This window comes from Rhinolophus sinicus, chromosome 2 (genome assembly GCF_057876585.1).
Source record: "Rhinolophus sinicus isolate RSI-liver-muscle chromosome 2, RSI-T2T, whole genome shotgun sequence".
NCBI lineage: Eukaryota > Metazoa > Chordata > Mammalia > Chiroptera > Rhinolophidae > Rhinolophus > Rhinolophus sinicus.
Genome location: NC_142502.1, coordinates 168,396,889 through 168,412,359, shown reverse-complemented (window position 1 = coordinate 168,412,359; position 15,471 = coordinate 168,396,889). Strand labels below are relative to the sequence as shown.

Genomic DNA, 15,471 nt, shown 5'->3' with positions numbered 1-15,471 from the left:
TCCATTTATGCCCATATATCTGATTTAATGCTTGCTAAAATGGAAGAATGCACTGGATAGGACATTTGGTGCCCTGACTCTAAAACTCATTTGTTAAACTGACTGCTCAATCAAAAAAGGTTTCATCCTAAATCTAGACAGATTCATTCCGAAGTATGGTTTCTAATCTAGACTTTAAGGTTCGTTTTACTATTATATGAAAAGTCGATCTGGTTTTTGTTGTTTCTTGGGTGACGTCAGGCCTTGTGTCTCTGCTTCAGCGGATACCCCTGTGATCTCTGAAGAGAAAGGGCCCTGTTACCGACTTGTCAGTTCCGGAAGGCAGTGTATGCACCCTCTGTCTGTTCACCTCACCAAGCAGCTCTGCTGTTGTAGTGTGGGCAAGGCCTGGGGCCCACGCTGTGAGAAATGTCCCCTTCCAGGCACAGGTAAGACATGCCCAACTGCACGCTCACGTTCATCCCCAGCCACAGAAGTACACAGGACAACTTGGGCAGCGACAGTTTTTTGTTTCTGACGTTAACTTAGTTTTTAATAATACAATGTTGTTGTGTTTTTTTGTCACTTCTGTAGAAACCATGAATATAGAAGGTTGAATCAGTGGGAAAAAAATGACACGCAAAGAGATTTTTCCCATTTCTGTGTAACAGTAGACTTCCTTTTGAATGTTAAGAAAAAGCCATTATGTTTTATCCTCACTTCTAGAACTCTAAGTCTGCATTTTAAAAGTGTCCAGAGCCCAGAAGCCCCTGCTGGGCCATGCACTTTCCTAATGATGGGCTGCTCACCACTTGCACAGTAACTAGACCTTGGGCAGGTTGACTCATTGACTCATTTATTGACGATGTGCTTGTCAGGTTGTGTTGTGAACATTGTGTTTAATTTCTCCAACTGCAAATGAACTCAATTTTAATGACTCAAGGGTAGATCCTGCCAAAGTCCCTATGAACTTCCAGGTGGGAGCTGAGGATTAAGAAGTTGATTATCTTTCGATTTGGTACATAACTGCCTAATGCCCTGAAAGATTCAGTTTATCTGAGTGCCTTACTTTTACCGAGGAGTCATTGACTTCTTAAGCAGAGTCAAATAGAGTTAAATGGAAGAGAAAGAAACATACCTTGTAAATGCTGGGTGCCGTGATGTTATCAAAGGAGTGTCCTCAATTTCACTGATGTGGGGTGGGCATAAAAAAGTCTACTCAGTTGCTTATTTGATAAGATACTTCCCACCTAGGGAAGTGCATAAAATGTTACAGGTCCATTAAGAACTTAAAGCTGTGACTTAACACTGCAGACACGGTTTACATATAAATATTATGATCCTTCTTTGGTGGTGGTTAGGATCAGAAAGAACTGGTAAGGCAGAGGATAGTATAATGTTGATAGTATTTTGGTAAACTGGATAATTTTGGATATCTCCAAAAGGCCCTAGTTTCCTCCTATAGAATCTGATCCACTCCTTATTAAAAAGTAATAATAAAAAAATAAATGATCTTTATAATTCATAGGCACATTTCTCTTCAGTTCATTTTTGATAGCTTTGTAACTCTTACATGAAATGTAAATCAGGATGGTGAGTGTAATACAGGGAGACTCCTCCATTAAATACAATAGCCAAATTTGAAAATAATATTAAAGATAAAAGTTTTACACTTAACCAATTTTTGGTTATATGTGATGTTCATAAAACTAGTATTTTGTTCATTAATACTTCAGCGATTTGATAGAAAACCATGTTTCTTTCTGGAAACATCTATTCTTTCATATAAGAATTCTGTTTCATAAACATAAGAATGAGGTTCCACCATTTAATGTGTGATCCTTAGAAAAGCAATGTTTCAGCATGCTTTGAGGATATTTTAGAGTTTCCTTTTTAGTGAGAACTAATTTTAGGTCCAGAACATTCAATAGGAGACCTCTTGTTCAGTGGAAGTGAGAAATGGCTTATTTTACTTTCAATTTTAAAAGTAGAAATAAAAAAGGAGACATAAGCTCCTTGATGTCTGCATTTGGTAACTTGCCTCCAACACCAACACCAAAAGGATGAGGTGGATTTTTCCTCCTTGGGCCACACACTGCCTTGCCACCCTTGTCTTTTCCCTTATTTCTGGGGATTATGCAATGGAGGTTAGCAAATCCCATGTTCCCAAGTCTACATTTTTTTTCACTGTACAAAACCACTTGCCTGGCGAGGATAGCAGGGCACAGAATATCTCCTGTCCTCTGGATAATTAAACCAGCTGGTCATGGTCAGGCTTTTGCCCACTTGTCATCTCCCATCCCCCCTTGAAAATAAGTACATTGTAATATGGTATGCCCTTTTGTATTTTGATTTCTATCCATCCTCTTTAACATGTCTTAATTTGCTGGATTCCCTCTCATTATCCTGACACTCTCTCTTCAAAAACACCTCCCCTTTTCAGTCTTTCTTAACCAATCTCTCCCTATCAGCTGATACGCTCCATTCTGGCTGAGTCCTGTGGGTTCTTCAACTGGAAACAAATTGTGGAGACTTCAACACCTCATTTCCCTAAACAGTGATTTCTTGATTTTTTTTTAACCTTCTTGCTAGTCCTCCAACTTAGATGTTACTGAGTTTCTTGTTAATAACTAATGGTATGCCAAGGCAGGAGGGAAAAAGCCTGATTTTTGATTTACGCATATACACTCACTACATATATACACACACACACACACACACACACACACATATATATACATATATATGTGTATATATATATATATAATATAGTATCTTCTGTACATAAAAATCAAAAATTACATATTTCATATATGTAATATGTAATGCAATATATACTGTTAAATATAAAATATGTAATATCTCCTAATTCTTTGCTGATACATATAATATATGCCATATATGATCTTATATATGCTATATATATATAATTCTGATTGTGTAGGATAAGGAAGTAACAGACAGAAAAATGTTTAGTAAAAGAGAGGGTTGGGATTTTTTTCTGTAAATGTGAACATTTAATGGAAATTCAAACGTTTTGCGTCTGTTTTTGAAGATTTTGAATGTAACTATATTAGTGATGATTTATTAAGAGATACTCATCATGCTGTTTTCCTCTGTATAAGTTTGCACTGTTAGATTTTTAAAAGGAATATTTTCCCATCCCAAATCTAGCTGCTTTTAAGGAAATCTGTCCTGGTGGAATGGGTTATACGGTTTCTGGCGTTCATAGACGCAGGCCAATCCATCACCATGTAGGTAAAGGACCTGTATTTGTCAAGCCAAAGAACACTCAACCTGTTGCTAAAAGTACTCATCCTCCACCTCTCCCAGCCAAGGAAGAGCCAGTGGAGGCCTTAACCTTCTCCCGGGAACATGGGCCAGGCGTGGTGGAGCCAGAAGGTGAGCGTGGAAATGGATCCCGGACCTAGCCCTCTTTCTGTCTTGTGTGTCTTTGCGTTGGTTTCCCTGTTTATACCCTTCTAGAACAGGGGTTTTCTGCCTCGGCACTGTTGACATTTTGGGGGTGGATAATTCTTTGATGTAGGGGACCGCTCTGTACATATAGGATTTTTAGCAACTCCCCTGGCCTCTAATCTCTAGATGCTCATAGCACCTTCCCCTTCCAGTTGTTGCAACGAAAAGGTGTTCAAACATTGCCACATGTTCCCTGGGTGGGGGGACAGATTACCCTGACAGAGAACTACTGCTTTAGAGCAATACGTACCTAACGGGTAACAATATTCTGTGGTGATCTCAGGACCTAGTCTTGCTGTTTGGGGCCTCTTTTTCTTGGTGTCTATTCCTGGAGAGTGATTTACTGTGTTTCCCCGAAAATAAGACCTAGCCGGACCATCAGCTCTAATGTGTCTTTTGGAGCAAAAATTAATATAAGACCTGGTCTTATTTTACTATAATACCAGGTATAATATGATATGATATGATATGTTACAATATAATATAAATAATATAATATAATACCGGGCCTTATATTAATTTTTGCTCCAAAAGACGCATTAGAGCTGATGGTCTGACTAGGTCTTATTTTCGGGGAAACACAGTAAATCCTTCAAGGAATAGCCCAAATTCATTTCTGTATCTAGAGGGCCATTTAAAAAGTATTTATTTACTTTAAAAAGTAGAATCCACACACTTAAAGTGAAAGCATCAACTGGGCTTTTATGCAATGGAGTCCAATAGGCAGTCAGGGATAATGGGAGGCAAAATGGAGGAAAATAGCGTCCATTGAAGGGCTCTTAGAGGTCACTTAGTACAGTCCTTTGATTTACATTTGAGATACCCGAGACCTAGAGAGGAGACCTGACTTGCCAGATGTCATACAAAGAGTAGGTGATGGGAACGAAGAGCACATTTTTTCCAAGAAGGTGGCTTAGGCCTTAAGCACCAAAGGGAATCTAGAAACAATGAACACTATCTCTCTGGCATTCAGAAAGAGGGATTATCTTAATCTCTGTCTCTTTAGATAAACCAGCATATCTAATACTTTCAATATCTTTGTTACCACACAAATTCTCACCCCAGGTAGAGGGAACAAAAATCTTAGGTGTGTATGGCTCTAATAAAGCTCCTGTTGGCTTTTCACACTTAATGCTTAGGTCAGAACTCAGGGTGTCTGTTTATGGATTTTGTAAGGGGAGAAGGTTCCCAGGTTACCGAAGAGTTGGGAGCTTGGTGAAGTCTCCTTCCTGGTAGAGGTGTCTTTTTTCAGGGCTTTGAACCTTTCTGTTGTCTATTCTATTTTATTCCACTCTGTCACTTGTGCTTCTTCCTTGGTTAGGCAGAGCAGGTGAGAGCAGGACCTCACCTGGAAATGACAGTGTTGACCAGCTTGCTGCTATACACTTGATGTGTGTCATGGCCAGGTGTTTGCAGCTAGTCATTCTCTGCTTAAGCAGGAGGAAGTTGGCTCTGGTCCAGATTCTGCCTCCGAACTTTCTTGGTGGTGGGTTAGGAAACATAGAAGGTTAGTTTACTTTTCCCAATCACAAGAATATTGCAGCAGTGGTAGCAAACTGGTACCTGATTGCTTTTACTGTGTTTCCCTGAAAATAAGACCTAACCGGAAAATAAGCTCTAGTATGATTTTTCAGGATGACATCCCCTGAACATATGCCCTAATGTGTCTTTTGGAGCAAACCTTAATATAAGACCTGGTCTTATTTTCGGGGAAACCCGGTAGGAGTTAATGCATCTACCAAATCTGTATAGTAATGTTTATGGAGACATTGCCTTGGGAGAAAAATTTCAGTGAATGTTCACCTAAGGCTTGAGGTGAACTAATACTAAGGACTGATGAATGAAAAGCATGTCTTTCAAAATAGAAAGCCATAACCACCACCATTACCAGCCCACAGTAATGTTTATGATTGTGTCATATCTAATTTGTTCACCATATTGATGCTAATCTCTCATTGGATCTTATTGGCTTGTGATTTTTTTTTTTTTGTAATTTCATTAGTATATCTTCCTGAAAATGCTCGCAGGATTTCATTAAAAATTAGTATGCACCAAGAATGTAGCACCATTCTTATGGTTGTTATTGAAATAGTGGCATTTTTTTAAACACTGACATCAGAAAGCATTTTAACCATTATGTATTATGGTGACCAATTAAAGAAAATGTTTGTTTTCTAAGATATGGGAAGTTCCACAAAATTGAGATTAGGCATAAAATAATGTGCCAGAAAATGTTGCCTCCTTGAACTTTTTTAGTTAATGAGAAACATGGAAAAAGCTTCTTATCTGCTACTTGATCTCCTAGAATTGTGGAATGACATAGTATGGATAATTTTCCCCCGTCAGTCAAGTATAAAATTCTCCAAAATAGTAGATGACCATAATTCTACATTTGACTTAGTATGATTCTAAATCCTTTTGGAAAGATTCTGAACTTTATTGCATTTTAAAAATTGAAATATTATATACTAGATTGTTTGAAATTGTACTAATGTCCTCCTTTCTTTTTTGGTTTTAGTGGCAACTGCACCCCCTGAGAAGGTAATTTATTTATTGTTTGCAAGTCTTTTTTTTTTTTTTTTAAATCTTCACCATGATTTTCTTTTAGAATATGTGTGAGTTTTTGAGACTTAAATATTGTAATATGTTTATTATACATCATTTGGTTTAAGAAAACATAGCATTTATTCATTTAAGAAATATTTAGTGAGCACCGACTATATGACTGGCAGTATTCTGAATGCTAGGAAAACAACAGAGAACCAATGAGACGAAAGTCCTTGTTCTCATGGAACTTAAATTCTAAGGAGAATAAAATGATAGGTCTAATAGGAATCAGGCTTAAACAATTCAAAATGTCAACTTATGGCCTGGACCATCTATGGAAAGAGAGATTCTGACGTGTTTATGGAATGGTATATTTTAGAGTACATGCATACTAGCGATGTACTTCTTATTTCAACTAAAATTTAACATGAATGTTTGAATTAAACTAAGAACAGAGTTTACCCTTGAAAGTTACAATCAATACTAGAATATTGCTTCTTAGAAGTTTTGGAGAAATTTTTATCAATCTATTGGTTTGGGGCATAAAATGGGACTATGAATTGTGAGATTTATTTGTAGGAAATATAGAAATTTTCTGGATCTAAGTCCTGTTTATGTAATATTTCTCCTTGTCTGACTCTTGGTTTGATTCTTTAATAACTTGAAAATTAGCTAATTATTAAACATTTATACATTTATGTGTCATTCATTCAGTTGACAAGAATGCAGTAAGTATTTGCATTTAGATGGGGCATATACTTATGTAAATTATTATAAATAGTTTTTAAAATCTTTATTTTATGAATTTGAGATAGAATAACATAAGTGTTATCTGTACTGAAAGAATCCAGCAAAAAAAGAAGTATGATTTTAGAGTGATAGCATCCAACAAGGAAGAATGTTACATTCACCCCAAAAGGAGTACAATAGATGCACCTCTTTTACATGAACAGTTGCAGCTCGTAGCCTCTCTGAAGTTCAGTGACGTCCAGTAGTTTGCAATTTCGTTGATTTTGAATTTAGTTCTAGTTGATATGTGGGAGGAATCATTTAGCGTGTGAGGGGTCCGGCCAGCTCCCTGACAGGCTCGTCTTATCTCGGTTTTGTTCTTCTCTGTTTATGATTGAGTTTATGGTAACAACATTAAGAATCTGAAAGGGGGCCTGAAAATGTTCTTGTATACTTTCACGGCGATTCGTTTGGAGAAGAGGCAGTGGGAAAAATGCAACCGTAGTCTTTGTGATCTTGACTCCTTGCAGAGGCTTCGTGATATTAAAGATTGATGGAGAGAAAGCAGGGTGGTCCAGGGATGGGAGATCATATGTGTGAATGTGTGGAGGGGAGAGGACGGCGAGAGGTCAGGGAGGGGAGCATGACAGACGTAGTTAGAAAGAGAAACTCTGGGAGGCTTGGAATACCAAATTGCAGTTGTAATCTGTGGGGAAGGATTCTACTCAACGGGACCCTACCTGTCAATTGGAGAAGTGGTGTTGATCAGGAAGTCTGCTGCCCCAGGCAGATGGGGAAATTCTGTCCATAAACTGCAGGAGTGGGTTCACATCTGATCACAGTCTGTCTGTTTCTTGCTGGCACTGATCGTAGGCTGCAGGGAGTGGGGTATATTTGAGACTGAAATCATCTGAACTAGCTAATAGAAAATTAGCCTATATTCTTAAGAAGCAGAGGAAAGGTGGGGAAAAGTATAAGGGCTCAGTACTTTTAGAAGATACGTCACAGCAGGATTAACAGGGAGATAGAGGAAGCTGGAGAGGCCAATTGGATTACTAGAATACACAGAGCATTTGAGACGGAGTCCAGACTCAGGTAGAGGGGGTTGTGGATGTGGAAAAGGATGAACAAATATAAGGAATAGTGCACATGGGCAGGGCTTGAAGTGAGGAATGAAAGGGAAGACTAAAAAGTGACTTTAAACCTGGATGGATTAATGATGGTCACATTGACAGAAATGAAGTTGAAATGAGAGCCTGGATGGTGTGGGAAGGGGTGAATTTAAGGCATTTGTGGAATATCTAAATGGAGTTATCCTGTAAGTACTCATGCCGACCCAATTGGATCTTTCATGAGATACTCACGCAGGATATGTATTTTATGATAAGCAGAAAAGGTGATAATTCAAACTATGAAACATAGTAAAAGGGAAGTGGAGGCCAGGGGAGTAAGCTTTCTGAAAGATGGCAGTAAGTAAAGCGAGAGAGAGGGAGAAGGGGAACAGTGACCAAGTAACTTGATAAATACTTTTAATGCAGTGTTGGTATGAGTGCTCTGGCCCCACACCGGTGTGGGTGAGGGAGCAGTGCCTTAACTGGCCTAAGCAGTCTGCGTGAGCCCTAAGGGGCTGTAACTGGAAGCTGAGTCATGGGTGCCAGTCTGTCTCTTTGCTTGTGGCCCAGGGGACAGGAGTGGGCAGCAGGACACGAGAGAAAGTCTGGGGACTCTTTTCATTAAGGCCCCGTTTCTCTTCTGTCATTCTGTGCCATCGCTGGAGGTGTGAACTTATTAGATGTGAGGTTAAGGAAAACCATAATGACTAACTGGCTTAACATATTTTAATGCATTGTGTGTTTTGTTATGACACATCTGCTGTGTTCATTATCTAATCCTGCAAAGTGTGGCTGGTCATCTTCCTGGGGCAGAGCCCGTGTGAATGAGGTGGCCACTGGCTTCTCCTGTGGGATTAGTTTTGTTCCAGACCAAGTGTGGGCCCCTGAGCCAAGACGTTTGTTTAAAACCTTTCAAGGGACCATTTGTTTTGGGCCCTTGGGAAATGGGTGAAGATGTACTGCGTGTATAGATCAGCACCGCAGGAAAAACTCAAGGTCTTGCCATAGGAATGACAGGAATAGTTCATATTTTCTTCAAAATCACACAGTTGCACAGGCTTTTGTCTAATGTCTGTGACATTTATTGGCCTGTCTGAGAGCAGAATTAATTAAATGAAAATAGTAATATGTGGAAACTAAAAATAATTCCTACTTTCAGTTCTCTTTTTGTCTTTTCAATACAACCATCCAGGAAATACCTTCATTGGATCAAGAGAAAACCAAACTTGAGCCTGGCCAGCCCCAGCTTTCTCCAGGCATTTCAACTATTCATTTGCATCCGCAGTTTCCAGGTAGCCTCTGTCGGTCTGTGCTGTTTGCAAGCGTATTCTCAGTTAAAGAGTATGATCAGAATTTTTGTTTAATCTTTGATTTTAAAGTTTAATAAATCACTGGAATTATACACTTAAGTATATGAATATATCCATATAATGTTAGTATAACTATAGTATTATAAGTATTATAATAGTAAAAGAAAGTTTTTCACTACTTTTTGTGGTCAGGAGTAGTATATTATTAGAACATTATCGAGGTTCATCATTTGATGGGTCATTTTTTTGGCTTCTGAATTACTCTTAGAGATTCTTGCTAAGTGTTGAAACTGGGGCTACAGGGTGATACTCTGAGCTTTAGGAACCTATAACAGTCCTTAATATCCAGCAACTACTGTGGTATGTTACTAGGCTTCATTAGGCTTGCATTTTGAAATGGGATCTCAATGTACGTAACAGGCTTTAATTTCCTCTTTATCCCCTCCTTCCTCATATAGTAGTGATTGAAAAAACATCACCTCCTGTGCCTGTGGAAGTAGCTCCCGAAGCTTCTACATCGAGTGCCAGCCAAGTGATTGCACCTACTCAAGTAACAGGTAGGAGGGGTGTTTGTTCTGTTAGGCAGCCTGTGCAGGAGACATGCGTATGGACGTCGTCACAATTGTGCCAAGTGAATAAGATTGCTCATAGCAGAGTTAGTCATAATAGCACATATTTGGATGATCTAAATAATGTGAAAAAGGAGGAAAAGGTTTAAATAAATTATGGTACACATGCAGTGGAATGTCTCATAGCTATGAAAGTAGTGATTTGGAAGATGTTTAATGTCATGAGGAGAACTTACGTCACAAGATTGAGAAATACAGAACACAATAGAATGATTCCAGTTTTACTTATTAAATAAAACGCAGGAAGAGACCTCAAAGTGTTCAGCCATCTCTAGTTAATAGAACTGTGGATAATCGTGATGTCCTTCAGTATATTTTTGAAATTCTTTATAATAGATACTGTTTTAATCATTAGTGACAGATTATAAAAATGTATCATACATTGAAACTAATCAGCAGCCTGAAAGTGAATCTCCTTAATGTATAGCGAGGTCTTATAAATCAGCAATAAAAATACCAATAGAAAAATGGGGTAATGATATAATCAGATAATTCATAGAGAAAATACCAAGAAACATATAATAGGAAATTTCAACTGTACTAGTAATAAAAGAAATGCAAATTAAAATAAACATTTATTCTTATAAAATTCATATTTAATTTTTATAGAGTAAAATTTGAGTCTCACACATTGCTCACAGTAAAGTTCAGCAACTGGTTCGACTTTTCTGTAAGACGCAAACTGGCAATATATATATCAAGAACTTTAAAAATGTGGTATCAAATGTGAGGAAATAATGTTCCCAGAGACACTGATAATGGTTTATATAAGTGGACTCTTAATCACAGCACCATGTATAGTAGAGAAAAAATAGAAATAACCTAAACATTTAACAATAGGGAAATAGCTAATTATGTTGCATCTCTACATTGGGACATTATACTGCCATAAAATATAATATGTTTGAGAATTTTATTAAAATCTCAGAAAATGGTCACAAAATATTGTTAGATACAAGATGAAGTATATAAAAATTGCAGGCTATAAAGTATTATACCAGTTATTTAAAAAAGACATATACATTGAGGAAATGCAGGAAAAAATACACCAGATATTAGCAGTGATTATTACTATATTTTTTTGTAGTAGGATCCAAGAGGTTTGGGGGTGTTGTAGAATTTTTTCTATTTTCTACATACTCTACAGTGGGCAAATATTTTTCTAGTCAGAAAAAGAATCACTCAGATGTATCATAGCAACTTAAAAACAGGATGAAGTTGGCAGTGTATCACAGGAGAAGCTAATAGTTTCAGCCTCCCTTAAAATATTCCTTTCTCAGAAACATGATATGCATTATTTTCCAAATAGAAATGTGCTTAATAGCTATACTAATTAGCTGGGGTATGGGGATTATTTCACAATGTATACACATATCAAAACATGAGGTTGTACACCTTAAATAGATAATTTTTATGTGTTAAAAAAGAAATATACAGTTGTATGCATATACGCAACTGTATATAATGGTATGTTTATACAGTTATATCAAATATATACAATATTTATATGTAAAAAAACCTCAAAGCTTTAAGCTGTCTTCTCAAAAATATGGATGTGAGTTCTCTTAGGTAGTATTTGAATTGACAGAGAGCAGACTGCAAAGTGTTCTTACAAAGCACCTCTCTGCCAGGGTGAAACGCGCTTGCCTGAGGAGTGCATGTCACCGCTTGGACTCAGCTGTGCTGTCTGACCTCGTGTAGGGTTACCCTTAAAGTGCACCTACCAGAGCCATGGCCTGCCCCACAGCTCCCGTGTTTCCCCGAAAATAAGACCTAACCGGAAAGTAAGCCCTAGCATGATTTTTCAGGATGATGGCCCCTGAACATAAGCCCTAATGTCTTTTGGAGCAAAAATTAATGTAAGACCCGGTCTTATTTTCGGGGAAACACGGTATTGCAGGGCAACTGCTCTTTGGTTTTACTCAACGTGGAGCAAAGTGATAGAAATGTTAGCTTTTCTGAGTATTTCTAGAGTGATACAATGAAATGATAGGGATTTTTAAAAATGATAATGGCTAACATACCCTTCACTCTGAAGTCATGTATGAGTCTACCCATTTTTTTATACATCTATAAGATACTCTGCTATGCCCTGCAAGGCATGCAAACATGTAACACACTCTCTTGGTCAGCAGGGATCTTTTCATTGTTAACCTTAGTGTTAAAAAGAAAAATTGCAGTGTGACAATGTAATTTACTAGTTGCTTTTTCCCCCTACATAATGTTTTTTTTTTTTTTTTAATTTTCCAATGTGAAAATGTACTTTGAGTTTTGTGCCTTTTTAACAATGGCTGACTTCAATGGACAAACCTCTTCCAAACTAGCTTTGTAGAGGTTAAGTTTGGCTAGATAAATGCAGTTTCGTCATTTAAATGCAGCTGCATGAGGAATAGCAGACTGGTTACTTAGAAGTTACTTAGATTCGACTGAACTACAGAGCTGATTGGAAAAAAAAAAAAAAGAAAGTAGCTTGTGCTATATGAAGTTGTTAAAAGAGCTTAATTTGAGTTTGGCAGAAAGACAGGACTAACATCTGCTATCATATGTTTGAAGCACAAATATTTCCTTACAGGAAACAAGTTAACATCGAAATTTCATTTTCACGCAGCATTTGTAGGTGCTCCCCCTTCCAATAGTAAAAGAATCTTTCTGAAACAATCCATGGGGAAAACATTATAAATAGCCATTGAATTAAAACGGTTTGCAACTTTGGAGCTACATTATGGTCAGTAATCTACACTAGAACAAGAAGACTATTTTGTATCAAATTTAATTTAATCAAAATATGGATGTTCCCCATTGGTTTGGTATAAGAGCCAAGCATATAGATTGAGGAAGCAATGTGCTCATTTCTCTTAGGAACGTTATTCAGCGATTTTCCCCCTAAAACACAGAGGAGGTTAGTATTTGTCACTATTAGTTCCTCCCATAAGTTGAAGAAAGTGATAGAATAATTAGGAGTCTAAAATAAATAAAATCAGCTCCATGTTGCCTAGTGATGATATCTTTATGATAATGAGATTGGAAGTAGCTTTTTCAGATTTTGTCAGGCACCCTTTGACATGTAATAATTATAAAGTGAGCCACATATTTACAGGAAATAAGTGTGATATTTTCCACTCTGAACAGCTGAGTTGGTGGCTTGCAACATAATTGGCACAGTGGTTCCAAATAAATTATACATTTCAGCATATAAATTCTTGATTTATCATAGTGTCTTAACAGCTCAAGAATAGGTTGGAAAGTGAAACCTTTATTTCTCTGGCAAATATTTGCAAAGTGGAAACATCTGTTTCAATTGTTGTGGGACAATTTACGCTCATTGTGGGGCAGTCAGGAAGCCAGGGCATTTTGTAAAGCTTTCCATGAGTTAACATTTGATGCTTCCTCCTGCTCTTCCCAAACTTTCTCCATGGCCCTTGCAGACCAACCAGAAATTATTCTTTGATTTCCATGACTGCCTACAGAAGCCTTTGTAATTATCATTGTAAACATTATATGAGCTGTTTGCTCATCAGATCTTCTCCAGAACTCAGAATTGACCCCTTTGTTAAAGAAACATTTGTCCCTGACGCCTATTAGCAGTGTCGTTACAGCCTCAATAAACTGTGTATGTTGATGGAAAATGAACTCTTTTTCATGTAAAATCATCATACTTTAATATTTCTAGGCTCTATCTATTCATTTATTTTTAATTATTATATGATGAAGAAAAGTATCTGAAGGTCAGCATACTCATTTTCATATTTGGTCAAAAGCTTTCTTTTTCATTTAATTCTAGAAAATGTAAAAGAGATACCAAACTCTTAAATCCACCGTTGGCCTTGTTGCTGGGATAGTGTTTGGTTTTCCATTGGTGTTTTGGTCATGGCTGTTTGTCCAAATTCCAGATGGACTCTAGAGAAAGAAACAGAATAAGGTCCTTGACTCAGTGAAGGTGAAGTTGTTTCAGGGGGCGCATACGGTAGGAAAGGGTAGGGTGGTCCTGAGAACCCCAGCGCATGTGATGGGTGTTATGAAAGACACATGGAAGAGTCCAGTGGGAGCTTTCTCTAGGAAACCAAGCACGCTAAAGGAGACAAGACACTACCATTATCTAGTACCCCAGAGACCAGGGCTTCTTGTGAGCCTTTGCGATATTTCTAGGGCTTATGTCGACACAGTCTGCTCAAAGAAATGTATGTTTTGACATAAACTGATCCATTCTCTGGGAACAGGTTCACATACCGTGTTTCCACACAAATAAGAACCTAGCCGGACCATCAGCTCTAATGCGTCTTTTGGAGCAAAAATTAATATAAGACCAAAATAAGACCGGGTCTTACATTAATTTTTGCTCCAAAAGACACATTAGAGCTGATGGTCCGGCTAGGTCTTATTTTTGGGGAAACACGGTACCTATTTGTTCGTGACCCTTTCGAAAAATAAAAGGCATGATGTGTTTCCCCTAAAAAAAAGTGGAAAAAGCCAAAAGCTTTTCATATTCTTCAAGACAATACCCTCAGTGTTTCCCTTCTGTGTAATAATATGTGCTGCAGAATGAAAATCTAATAGAAAAGTAGGGAAAGTATGGGAGAAGGCAGTGGGAGACATGCTTTAAAAGTTTTAAGCTATGAGACCAGTAATTTATTTTTACTTTAAAAAATAGTGTTAATTTTTTGATGACTTAAGAGAAAGCAGGCAGAGGTATTTTGAAGGTGTAATGACTCTTTCTACCTAGAAGGGTGGAGTTCTGCCGAGCATATGTATGAACGGGGGATCTCTGAGGTCAAACCAATGATAGTTACATTAATTAATCACTTGGGTAAAAAAAAAATGGGACAAACTGTAGAAATCAAGTATATTTTAGTTAACATCCCTTCACTCCTTTGATGTATCTCTTAGTACCCTCTAGTGGTGTCAGAGTAACATTTTCTTACATATGTTAGTACTTCACCAACTGGGATCAATGTTTAAAAGCTGCGTCTTCATATACTTATTAATCTATGAGGTGACCTGCCAAAGATCCTCAAACATGCCTCATAAATTATAATTTCAACCTCATAGGTTCTATGTAAGATACTGGATTGGAAGAAAAGGGCATTATTATTTATTTCATTCCCTAAAACTAATTCTTAAGAATTTCTTCTATCTTAGAGCTGACTTAAGAAACTGTTTAAATATGTTGGCAAACTATGGCAGAGGAATGTGCCTTATTTGAATTAAGCATCACATATTTTTGAAGATTTTTGTTTACACACGTAAAAATTCCATCCTTAGTATGTTTGAAAAGTGACAAATATTTGGGAACCAACAATTTCGTATGTGTGGGGGATGGCGCAGTGAGTACTGATCAGGCATTTCATGAAAACCTTAGATTTTTATAGCGGTCATGTAAATCATCCAGTGTTTTAGCCTTTTGAATTATTTTATTTTTATATAACTTTATATTATACCGAGCATAAACAAATCCATTGTTCTGAAAGTGAATTAGCACAAATAGGCTCACTAAAGATATCAGTAATTTGTAAATATGTCATTTTCTCATAGATCCAAGTGATTTTGTGTAGACTATTGTAGCTGTGTATTTATATGCTTTCTTTTAAAGTTTAGCAACTTTTCAAATGACTTACAACGTTGTCTTAAAGTCACAGCACAGTGAGTAACACTTGATGAGAAATGAAGAATGTGGTTTGGGTTTTGGAGAGC

General features: G+C 37.3%; 1 protein-coding gene across 15 annotated transcripts in view; it reads left to right on the top strand.

Annotated features, from left to right (window-relative positions):
• The window catches only part of LTBP1 (latent transforming growth factor beta binding protein 1), a 353,132-nt gene that overhangs the window by 227,793 nt on the left and 109,868 nt on the right, over window positions 1-15,471 (top strand). For 5 of the 15 annotated variants that reach the window (XM_019741724.3, XM_074331881.2, XM_074331882.2 and 2 more), the window contains 5 exons: window positions 261-428; window positions 3,154-3,381; window positions 5,975-5,997; window positions 9,037-9,136; window positions 9,613-9,711. In XM_019741724.3, the coding sequence (XP_019597283.3) occupies window positions 261-428; window positions 3,154-3,381; window positions 5,975-5,997; window positions 9,037-9,136; window positions 9,613-9,711 (618 nt within the window). The remainder of the gene's footprint in view (window positions 1-260; window positions 429-3,153; window positions 3,382-5,974; window positions 5,998-9,036; window positions 9,137-9,612; window positions 9,712-15,471) is intronic. The other 10 variants (XM_019741760.3, XM_074331884.2, XM_019741817.3 and 7 more) reach the window with 3 other exon arrangements.